The following is a 12,277-nucleotide window of genomic DNA, read 5'->3' as shown; positions in this document are numbered from 1 at the left end:
TGTTTCCCTTTGGGTATTCCAGTAGAGCTCTGTATTTATCATAGGACACTATATGTTATAAGCTGCCCATTCACCTTCCAGTCTCTACCATCTACCCATGTAGTTTAAGTTGAATCCCCAGCACCCATCCTTTGAGATCATAAAATAACATTACATCCTTCTCTTACCTGCTACAATAGGAACATTTCCCCATGCATTACTCTTTGAAAACATTTCTATTCATATCATAATATTCATCATACTTTATACATAAAGGTGTATTTAACTTTTCCCCTATTGTTGAATATTTAGATTGCTTTCAGCTTATCACTTTTACAAATTTTATAAATTTTATTTATATCCTTTAGACGCGCAGGCCCAGCGGCCATGGCTCACTGGCCCAGCTGCTCCGCGGCACGTGGGATCTTCCCGGACCGGGGCACGAACCCGCGTCCCCTGCATCGGCAGGCGTACTCCCAACCACTGCGCCACCAGGGAAGCCCCATATATCCCTTATTTTCTTAAAATAGATCTCTAATAGTTGAATTACTGGGTCCTGAGGAGTAAATATAATCTAGTGGTTAACGACTTAAGTTCAGTTCTCTGTTGGCTTTGATGCCCGCTAGCCATGTGACCATTAACAAGATGAATAAACTCTCTAAGTTTCAGTTTCCTTATTTTAGTATAGGGATATTTAGTTTATATATTTATATACATATGAATAGAACAAGTAATTAGAACAATGGCTGAATCTCAATAAATGCTAGCTATTATTTTGTACTTACAAAAAATATTTGATGTAGGTATTCGCAAATGACAGGTAAATTTTATCTGTTTACACTTCCAACTTCAGTGATAACACTTCATAAAATTATAAAATTTTCAGTTAGAAAATGAACACGCAGTAGATTTCACAATATGGGCACCAGTTTGAAGCACCTCTACAACATCTGCTTGGGAGAACTGTTAAAATGTTTGCCACTGCGAAACAATAAGAAAACCAAAGAAACAATGGCGCGTATTTACATCAACACCTAGAAGGCATTGCTTAAAGGCGTCCATTCCTTGCGCGTATGGAGAAGTAAAGGGTAGCTTTCTTTACCTCAAGGGAAACTGAGGCGGAGCGCCTCTAAGGTTTTGGAGAGCTGTTCAGCGTAGAAACAAAGTGCAAACCGCAAGAAAACAAAACAGTGGGCCTCCGCCACTTTTAATAAGTTACTCTGCTCCAAAGGAGTGTTTAGGAGAGCGGAAATGGTTAAGTTTCAGCTTCTTCCATTCCTCCAGGATACCCTCCTGGAAGTTCGAGTTCATTGGCTCCTTTCAGTCGTCTCGGTTCTCTCAGGGAAGCTTCCTCGTCTCCCTGGCAACCTGAGCTGCCACCAATTGAAGCTGAGGATTGGTGGTCACGTGTCCCCTACCCCTTCCCGAGCGGAGGCAACATGGCGGCCCCGGTAAGCAGTAGCTGCGAGATTTGAATTACCCTACTTGTAGCTCCTGCGTCCCTGCTGATGGCGTCTCCGGCGTTGTGCGGTTCACGTCAGAGCCCAGAGGGACTCCCTGGAGACCCTTCCTCACAAGAAGAAGATGAGGATTGTGATCCTGAAGATCCGGTCAGCGACTCGGGTTCATACTCCTCTACAAGTACCGATTACGAGTAAGGTTCTCGAAGAGGGACAATTAAATTCATTCCTTCTGCCTCGAGAGTGTACACGTGGGCTGGGGGGAATTCGAGAGTGTTGGCGTGGTAGAGACTGAGTGTTTGAGGTTCTATAATAAGTGGGGTTTATTTGCATCACGTTTCAATTGTGTGATAATGTGAGACGAAATGACTGTGCCAGTCTTTGTTACTTTAGGCTTTTGTGATTTTCAGAGGAGGAGGTTCTCTTCTTTGTGGTGGGTTCTGTAATATATGAGAGTGTATCTATCTGTTAGAGTGTTCATAAAATTCTGTTCTGTCGCAGTGTCTTCTTTGGTGTCATGATCTTTGTGACTTTAACCTCAGTGTTTAGAGTGAAGTGACACCCTCCACGTTTTATGTCAACTATTTAAGTTATGTAGATTTTTCTGGTTATAAAAATGAATATATATATATAAAAGAAAGAAAATCCACCCTAGCCTCACCATCGAGAACAACCTCTCAGCATTTTGGGGGGTATTTCTGCTGTATTTTCCTATACATTCCCATGGTTTTCTTGTTTTCTATTTTATGTTATAATGTAATTTTTAAATACAGAATATCTAAGTGTTATTTTCTACTTTCTTATCCCTAAAAATAATGAAAAAGTTATTTTTATTCACAGTACCCAATGCTACTTCAGTTTTGAAGGAATTTATCCCTTACTGCTATGGACTAGAAAAGTCAAAGTAATTAGCTGTAGCTTGAAATGACTAGCATTGAAAAGGTTCTGGTGCCAAAACATCAATCAGTGACTGCCATATATAGTCATTTTTAGGATGACATTTTATGTGTATTTAGAAATAACAGTTACAGGTATTTAATGTGTATTTAGGAGTATCAGTTACTTGGCAATTATTTTCACCCATAGGTATGTAAAACATTTTTATCATTATCTTTAAAAGCACAAGGGAGAAAACCATCACTAATGGCTGCTTAATTATATTCTAGAGGCTTAATGAGGACAGATTATATTCTGGAAGACTTGAACAAATTTAAGGATAAAATACTTTGTACAATCTTCTACTGTGGTCGTTTAAAAAATAATTACAAAATTCATGGTTATCAAGCAAGGCTGCTGGAAGGAAGTATGGATTATGTAGAACCTTATTTGGTCTTGCTATGGGAGCCATAGACAGTGTGAGATTCAAATTCTTGCTTTCTCTACCTCTTAGAATCACACATTTTTAACCCAGAGAGAATCTATAATATTCCCATGGTCACACAGCCGAATGTTGTCAGTGGAGAAATTTAAGAGACCTGATTTCAAATGGGGTGCATTGATTTTGATGAGTGAATAAATGAGCTAGTCCTTTTTTCTAGGAAATAAGCAAGCTGAGAACTCGAGTTAGAAAACTTATTTCAAACCATTTTGTGATTTGGAATACATGTGTGCGTATATATATATACACACACATATATATAATATTTTAGTTTTTTAAAAAATGGGCATTAAACTTTCTATATCAGTCATTCACTGATCACTCCACATATTCCAGTGTCTTTATCATCCTAATAATAAAAGTACAGGAAATCTCGATTGTAAACTGTTTGGCTGGTCTATATTTCAAGTCCTACCAAGATTCAGATTTTATGGCTGTCACTTCTTGGTGTTTAGGACATGAGAGTTGATATACACTGACCAGGTAGGCTTCTGTTCTGTTTTTTCCTTATGGTATTTACTTCCCTAAGCTGCAGTGTCACCAATGCAAAAGGTGGGCTTCCCAGCATGGACAGGACACTGGAACATGTGGATCCAAGGTATAGGGAGGCGAACCTAAGCTTTCTCATCAAAGCTAAGAGATATGAATTGCCTATTGTCTTTCATTGCCTACATGGAGGTTATTAAAGAAGTTATGCTACTTATTGATTCACATAAAGTATCCTGAACTTTCAGGGTTCTAGTTAATTTCTGCATATTCTTTCTGGAAATTATCATTGTTTCTTGCATGCTTTGAAACTGAAAACCAGTTTGAGCTGCAAGTGATTGTCAATATAGAATTAATAAGTTTATCATTTTTTAGATAAAATGTCTTTAGGGTAATTCTGGTATAATACTTTTAATAGGGTTGTTTAAGACTTATAAGAGAACATTTTTAGATTGGTGCAGTACATCTTAACCTGGCATATTGGCAAGTTCCTGTGGAAGCTTCAGAGGTAATACTGGAGGGTGGGTTGGGTTGAGGAAACCGTTGACTAGTTTCAGTATTAAAAAAAAAAATTATTTATTTCCTTATTTGGTTGCACTGGGTCGTAGTTGAGGCAGGTGGGCTCCTTAGTTGCGGCTCTCGGGCTCCTTAGTTGCAGTGTGTGGGCTTTTTAGTTGTGGCGTGCAAACTCTTGTTGTGGCATGCATGAGGGATCTAGTTCCTTAACCAGGGATTGAACCTGGGCCCCCTGCATTGGGAGCATGGAGTCTTATCCATGGCACCACTAGGGAAGTCCTGACTAGTTTCAATGTTGAAATAACAGAAATCATACATTTACTTGCAATAATGCCATGCTTTCTTTGCTTTGGTTTACAATTACCCAACTTATTGAAGCCACATTGGTTCATGTTGGCCAAAGTCATCCGTTTTATGACTTAAATTTTTGATTTTTCAGAGTGAATTGTTTATTGTTGTGAGTTTTAAAGCCTTGACTGATGGAGAGAAAAAAAGGATACTTTAAAAAGAGAATTTGGCTATAAAATGCTAAGGAGCTTCCACTGACAATAAGAAGAATGACTGGAGAAGAAGGAAAATATGTCCTTTAAGTTTTTTTTTCTGGGTTTTTTTAACAACTTTACTGAAGTATAATTGACATACAATAAACTGTACATATTTGAAGTGTACGGTTAAGCTTTGATAAGTTTTGACATGTATATATCTGTCAAGATAATGAACATATCCATCTCGTCCAAAAGTTTCCCCGTGTGCCTCCCTCATACTACTCATGCCTGCCTCACTCTTTATAACCACTAATCTACTTTCTGTAATGATAGCTGAGTTTGTGTTTTGTAGAGTCTTATAAAAATGGAGTTATGTAGTATGGACTCCCTTTTTTGTCCGGCTTCTTTTAATCAGCATAATTATTTTGAGACCATTCATTTTGTTGCCTATATGTTGTTCATTCCTTTTTATTTCTGAGTAGGATTTATTTCTGAATAGGATTCCATTTATTTCTGAATAGGATTTCCTTTTTATTTCTAAATAGGATTCAGCATAATTATTTTTTTCTTTGTGATTATTCAGCATAATTATTTTGAGACTCCTTCATGTTGTTGCCTAGATGTAGTTCTTACCTTTTTATTTCTGAATTGGATTCCATGGATATATCAAAATTTATCTTTTTCTTGGGTTTTAACTTGGGAATGTGCTACTCGAAGAATAAAAATATTTCATTCAAAGTTGTGATGCAATATATTAATATCAATTTAGTATACTATTTTCCTTTTTCTCTCCTGCTCTGAACCTTGACTTTTTCCTTTTAATTTAATTTTTCTTTTATCAAATTATATAGATTAAAAAGTCAAATAGTATGTAACTAGGTTTATGATGAGACATGGTAATTCTCTGCCAGCATCTCTGTATGCTTCCAGCTCAGCATGTTTGAAGAGAATTCATTGTCTGCCTTGTTTCTCCTCTAGTGTTGCCCATCTCATTTGCTGACCTCACTCTCTTCTTACTCAGGTCCTCAGATCTAGTAAGTCTCCAGTCCTGTTGACTTGCTTTTCTGATATCCACCCCACCACCTCCTCCTGCTTCTCACAGGCACTGCCTTGCATCTCCCATACACCAGTTGTCTAACTGGTCTGGGTGCCTCTAATTTCTCCTGTTTTCAGTCTTTCTCCCATACAGCTGCCAGAGTTTGCTTTCTAAAATAATTTTTCTCTTAGAGAACCTACTACAAAAAGGTATAATGTGGCAGTTTGGATCAAAAATAGAATTAAACACATGCATGAATACTACCAGCGAAGCTAGCTAAAATGAAGTAGATGTCCACGTGCTTAACCAAGTCATCCCTGTGATCAGGAGGAGAAGGCCAAGATTTAAAAACTAACAGTAATACTTTAGGTTTGTTTGCTGATGACTGTATTATTCAGAGAATTCAACCACTTCAGTTACAATGGAATGTCTTTATAATGTAGCCTGAAATAACTGAGACTTTTGAAAATGAGACTAATTCTGTTAGTATTCATAGCACATTTGCAGTGTTGGAATAATTTTTTCAACGGATTATTATGAGAGGCATCCTGGTACAGAGTAATAAGTACTAGATTAAGAGTAGGAGTCAGAAAACCTGAAAGTGTTAACATTTTCGTTTCATCAAGTTTTCTCTGGTCTTGAGGGATTCAGAATTAGGAGAATTCTTGGTTATAATTTACTGTTTTACAAGATGTCTCAAGACTCCTATATACTAAGGGGCAAGTACTTAAAGAGAAAGGCTGAATGTGTAAGCATTTCTACTTCTTTGGAAATGAAGTCTTTGTGTAGATGACCTAGAAAAGACATGCTTTTCTTTAACACAAAAACTATCTTCCTGGTACTGGGAAACTTGATGGGCCTTCATGTATTTTGACTTTTATTTCAAAATTTAAAATATTAGGACAATTGTGTTAGGGCAGTGGAACTGTATGATACTGTATGATACTGTAATATCATATAGTATCTGTATAATACTATACAGATACTGTTTGTATCTGTATGATACTATAATTATACTATAATGGTGGATGATACATGTCATTATACATTTGTCCAAACCCATAGATTGTACACCATGAGAGTAAACCATATAGTAAGTTGTGGATTTGAGGTGATTATGTTGTGTCAATGTTAAGTTCATCGATTGTAACAAATGTACCACTCTCGTGAGGGATGTTGATAATGGAGGAGGCCATGCAACTGGGGGGACAAGGAGTATATGGGAAGTCACTCTACCTTCTGCTCAGTTATGCTGTGAACCTGAAACTGCTCCTAAAAAAAAGAAAAGTCTTTTAAATCATTTTTCTACTCAAAAGCTTGATGGCCTCCCAAATAAACTCCAGATTCCTTAGGATGCTTTTTAAAGCTCTTTTAGATCTGTCCCTAGCCTATCTGATCTCATCTTTGATGATCTTCCTTTAAGTCACCTGTATTCCTGTTTGTCTTAGCTCTGAGCACTATTTAAAAAACATCCAAGGGAATTAATTCCCTGGCTGTCCAGTGGTTAGGACTCTGCACTTCCACTGCAGGGGGCATGGGTTCGATCTGTGGTTAGGGAACTAAGATCCCATGAGACGTGTGGTGTGGCCAAAAAAAAAAAAAAAAAAATCCTAGACTGAGTGGCTTATAAACCATAGAAATGTATTTCTCACAGTTCTGGAGGCTGGAAGTCCAAGATCAGGATATCAGCATGGTCAGGTTCTGGTAAGGGCCCTCTTCCAGGTTGCAGACTGCAAGTTCTCATTGTGTTTTCACATAGCAGTGAGGAGAAGCAAGTTCCCTGTGTCTCATAAGGGCACTAATCCCATTTGTGAGGGCTGCACCCTTATGATCTCATCCAATTCTGATTACTTCCCAAGGGCCCCCACCTCCTAACACCATCCCATTGGATGGAAATGTTTCAACATATAAATTCTGGGGGAACATAAACATTCAGTTCATAATATTACTACACTGAAATATTCACCCATTCTCATTCCTAACATTTTCTTTCATACCTACACTTATACCTATTGATACTTTGTTCTCTGTTTGAAACACCTTTTCTTCCTATCTCTGATTCCTATCACAATCATTCAAGTTTTCATTTAAGTGCCACCTTCTCGTAGGACCTTATTTGATCCCTCTTAGACTTAATTTCTCCAATAACAGTTTTTCTCCTATAGCAGTTTTCATTCCTCACTTTTGTCACTTGCATTTCAGCTAGGTGATGCTCTCTGTCCATCTGACATCTTTAAAAGCACAATAAAGCCCTATCAAAAAATGATTTGCTGGTCTTTGATTTCAGTTCTACCAGAGTTAGATCGTATCCTTAACTTAGTGATGTGTAGACATGCCCTGTTTAGCAGAAGGGTTAGGGTAGGGAATGGGGTCATTATTAGCATAGTTCTAGTGGAGATGTGTTCCTGATGTAAAAATTTATTTCATGCATTGACTACACAGTTAGTAATTCACTGGCTGATCCCTTCTTCTCTGACATGCTCCACATTTGTTCCAGTGGTAACTTGCTGGGCTAGAAGCAGCATCATCAGCTCCCACCAGGTTCCCCACCTCCTCAAGCTGCTATAACAGCTAGCATAGATTTTAACTCTTAAAATCATGGTTTCCTTTTAGAAAACAATCAAAAGGCTTCGGGGATGAAAATTAGATATTGCTGGTAGACAGAACACAGAAATGAAAACACAGAAAAGCATTAGGCAGACCCATACTTACTGAACAAGCCCCAGATAGAATCCATGATAATTTGTCATGGTGTTTTTATTTTGTGTGGTTTGTCTCTGTACCTAGGATTGTCCTGCTGTACCTATTAGCACTATATAACTATGTAACTACATGTGTTGGCCACTTTGGTAAAGCACATTGTGCTTTCCCCACTAAAATGAAAAAAAAGAAAAAAAAGTATTATAACAGGTTTGAAGTAGTAGCAAAAGTCTGTTTTCCTTAAGGAAATGTGCCATGAGGGCTGGCTATTTTGTTAATGTTTTTCCTTGTGGTGGCCAAGGAAATTGTGATACTACATTTGGTGAAAAATGCTGACATTAATGCACCTAAGGACCTGAGAGATTCAATAACTTAGAAGAAGAAGAAAAGATTTAGTATCAACATAGAATTTTGAAACACCCGAGAAACTGAGAAACTTAAAAGCATTATCTGAAGTTCATTTTCTTTAATACTGTTAGAGCTTATGTAAGTGAGCTTGTTTATTTGCAAATTAGCAAGTTTTTCTTTGGTAAGAAGGACTCTGCTCACATTTACCACATCATTTAGGGCCTTGAGGCCAATTAAAGTGCCATCAAACTTTGCAGGCAGACTATAAATATACAGTTATTTCTGTTTAGAGCAAAGTAGAATGAACAAAATAAAAATCTCATTGAAGGACATTTGCACAATGACAGCTTTGCAGCTTGCACCATAGGCTCTCAGAAAAAAATGAAAGAATATTTATATTGATTAATGTAACCCATGTATTATAAAAATCTTAATTAAAACTGCTAGATTTAATTCCTTTTTAAAAATAAAGATTTTAGACTTCCCTGGTGGTGCAGTGGTTAAGAATCTGCCTGCCAATGCAGGGGACAAGGGTTTGAGCCCTGGTCCGGGAAGATCCCACATGTAGCAGAGCAACTAAGCCCGTGCACCACAACTACTGAGCCCACGTGCCACAACTACTGAAGCTCACATGCCTAGAGCCCATGCTCCACAACAGGAGAAGCCACCACAAGGAGAAGCCTGCGCACTGCAACGAAGAGTAACCCCTGCTCGCCGCAACTAGAGAAAGCCCGCGAGAAGCAATGAAGACCCAATGCAGCCAAAAATATATAAATTAATTAAAAAAAAAACTTTAAAAAATACTTTATTTTGGAATAAATTTAGATTTACAGAAAAGTTGAAAAGATAGTACAGAGAATTCCTGTAAATTCTTCACCCAGTTTTTCTCTGATGTTAACCTTTTACACAAATAGGGTACATTTTTTAAAACTAAGAAATTAACATTAGTATAGTACTGTTAACTAAACTCTAGACTTTATTCAGATTTCACCATTCCCCTACTTTTGAACTTTCTCTGTTCCCGGATCCAATCTAGGGTATCATATGGCATTTAGTCATCACGTCTCCTTAAGTCTCCTCTGGTCTGCAGTAGTTTCTCAGTCCTTCCTTGTTTTTCATAACCTTGATCACTTGGCTAAGGTGATGTCTGCCAGGTTTCTTCCCTGTGAAGTCGCTGTTTTTCATTTTCCATACTCTGTTCTTTGAAAGCATGTCACTGAGTCCAGTCTACACTAAAGAGGAGGAAAGATTAATCTCCATCTCCTGGAGTGAAGAGTGTCTATATATATTAATTTCATTATTAATAAATAGTTACAATGAAAAGTTGGCAGTTTTGTTTTATTGTTGTTTTTAATACACCCCCTCCATTCTAATAGAACTAGTTTGAGAGTACAGTCTTTCCACCTCTGTTAAACTTTCTGATAACGTTAATCAGTTATGCTCTTTGATGTTTTTCTAAAGAGGAAGTAATCACCTGTAGTAGGAATAAGGAACCTTTTGGGAATCCTGAACTGTGGCCTTAAAGGCAGTATCTAGTTTTGGTTCATATGTTACCAGCACTTAGCCTGGAATCTAGTAGAGATCATTGGAGGCATCTTCATTTATTGCTAGGGGTTGGAAAAGTGCAGAAGTACAGGAGCTATATCTAATAAAGGTGTAAATTTCTCTCCAGTTCTGACTGTGGTGCAAGAGGACGGGAACTGTCATTTATTTGGCCTTTACCATGCCAGGCACATTATTTTATTTGCTGTTGATAACAGCCCTGTGAGGTAGCTATAATCTGTTTTCTGGAAAAGGAAACCTAAAGCTTAGAAAAGTGAAAATCTCAATAGAACAGTGTTTGAACCAAGGTCTGTGACCTCTCAGGTCATTTTCTTTTTACTATATGTTTTGTCTTCTTTTACAGTTTCCTATGTTCATTTCCTTGTCTTTATTCCTGTCTCTTTTCTCCCTTCTTTTAATTTCTCCCTTTTTAAAAAAATTTCTTCTGCTTAAAGTGAAATATTTTTTAAATATAGAGCTTAAGAAAGTGGATCCCATTCATTGCTGGTGGGAATGTGAATTGGTATAGTTTTAGGGTAAAGACACCTACCTATCTATCTATCTATCTCTCTATCCCCCTACATAAAAGAATGGTTACTGGGCTTCCCTGGTGGCGCAGTGGTTGAGAGTCCGCTTGCCGATGCAGGGGACACGGGTTCGTGCCCCGGTCCGGGAAGATCCCACATGCTGCAGAGCGGCTAGGCCCGTGAGCCATGGCCACTGAGCCTGCGCGTCCGGAGCCTGTGCTCCGCAACGGGAGAGGCCACAGCAGTGAGAGGCCCGCGTACCGCAAAAAAAAAAAGAATGGTTACTGTATTGTTGTCCATAGGGGCAAAAAAAAAAAAAAAAAAATGAACACAAAGCTTATCATTAGGTGAGTGACCAAATGTGCTACATCCCTCATGCTACATCCCTTAATGTAGCCATTAGAGGTTTTTAAATTGTTTTTTTAGTGATAAATGGTAAAGGGGTGTGTGTGTGTATGTATAGATTCCACTTACTTTTTCAAAACAAACAGTAACAAATAACCCTATGTATGTTTTATATGATTATAAGAACACAGATTAAAAAATTTTTTTTATTGGAGTATAGTTGATTTACGATGTTTGTTTTTGGTATACAGTAAAGTGATTCAGTTATACATATATATATTGTTTTTCATATTCTTTTCCATTATGCTTTATCACAGGATATTGAATATATCAGTAGTTCCCTGTGCTATACAGTAGGACCTTGTTGTTTAGAACACAGATTTTTAACATGTCAGTGAAAGGTAGGAAGGGAGAATGACATGTATGATAATTACGTGCCCATTTATATAAAATGAGTCTGTGCTTATGTGTACATGAAAGTACAGTCACCAACTAGAAATCTAGTCAACACCAGTTCTTTCGTCTCCCTCATCATCGCATCTAATCAGTCTCAACGTCCTGGTGATTTTCAAGCATTTCTCAAATGTTTTTCCTACTTTCCATTTCCTCTACAATTGCCTTAGTTATCATCTTTGCTTGGACTACGGAAACAGCCCCCTAAATGGCCTCTTATCTTTTTTTTAAATTAATTAATTTATTTATTTTTGGCTGAGTTGGGTCTTCGTTGCTGCATGGGCTTTCTCTAGTTGCGGCCAGCGGGAGCTACTCTTAGTTGTGCGCAGGCTTCTCACTGTGTTGGCTTCTCTTGTTGTGAAGCATGGGCTCTAGGCACGTGGGCTTCAGTAGTTGTGGCTCACGGGCTTAGTTGCTCCACGACGTGTGGGACCTTCCCTGACCAGGGCACAAACCCGTGTCCCCAGAATTGGCAGGCGGATTCTCAACCACTGCGCCACCAGGGCAGCCCCTGGCCTCTTATCTTGAATCTTGTCCACCTCAATTCCTTCTTCTATTGTCCTGTCAAAGTAGATCTATTCAGGGATTTCTAACATGTAAACCCCTCTACCTAAAACTCTTCATTGATACTCTCTTACCTACACAACAAAACCCAAACCCTTTGCCAGGGTCCAAAAGGGCTTGCAAAATTACAACTTGCAAAATTAGACTTCTCCTGTCATTCCCCACCTCACCACCTCCACTCTGGCAACCGCAGACTAGCTTTAGTTATCCACATAGGCCATGGGGACTACCCCTCAAGGCCTTTGCTTGTGCTGGTACTTCTGCTTGGGATTCTCTTCTTGTCTTCCCCCTCAGCTCCCCAAGCCCTCCTCCCCAGACACTTGTTGCTTTAAAACTCACCTCTGGGGTCTCCTCTACCAGAAAGTCTCCCTTGACCTCATCCTCAACCCCAGGCTAAGCTGGATGACCTCTCTTTTGCACCTACCATGTGTATTGTCATGAATTCCTTCTCAGTTTCT

The 12,277-nt window shown here is 38.4% G+C and overlaps 1 protein-coding gene across 1 annotated transcript in view; it reads left to right on the top strand.

Annotated features, from left to right (window-relative positions):
- The first annotated feature begins 295 nt into the window (after window positions 1–295).
- The window catches only part of INTU (inturned planar cell polarity protein), a 75,318-nt gene continuing 63,336 nt past the window's right edge, over window positions 296–12,277 (top strand). The window contains exon 1 of the mRNA XM_022556937.3: window positions 296–1,633. Within this exon, the coding sequence (XP_022412645.1) occupies window positions 1,488–1,633 (146 nt within the window). The 5' untranslated portion in view covers window positions 296–1,487. The remainder of the gene's footprint in view (window positions 1,634–12,277) is intronic.

Source organism: Delphinapterus leucas, chromosome 5 (genome assembly GCF_059928025.1).
Source record: "Delphinapterus leucas isolate spDelLeu-1000000601 "Yukka" chromosome 5, BTC_Dleu_Yukka2, whole genome shotgun sequence".
NCBI classification, from domain to species: Eukaryota; Metazoa; Chordata; class Mammalia; order Artiodactyla; family Monodontidae; genus Delphinapterus; species Delphinapterus leucas.
The sequence above is the reverse complement of the archived record's forward strand: the minus strand, read 5'-3'. Positions and strand labels throughout refer to the sequence as shown.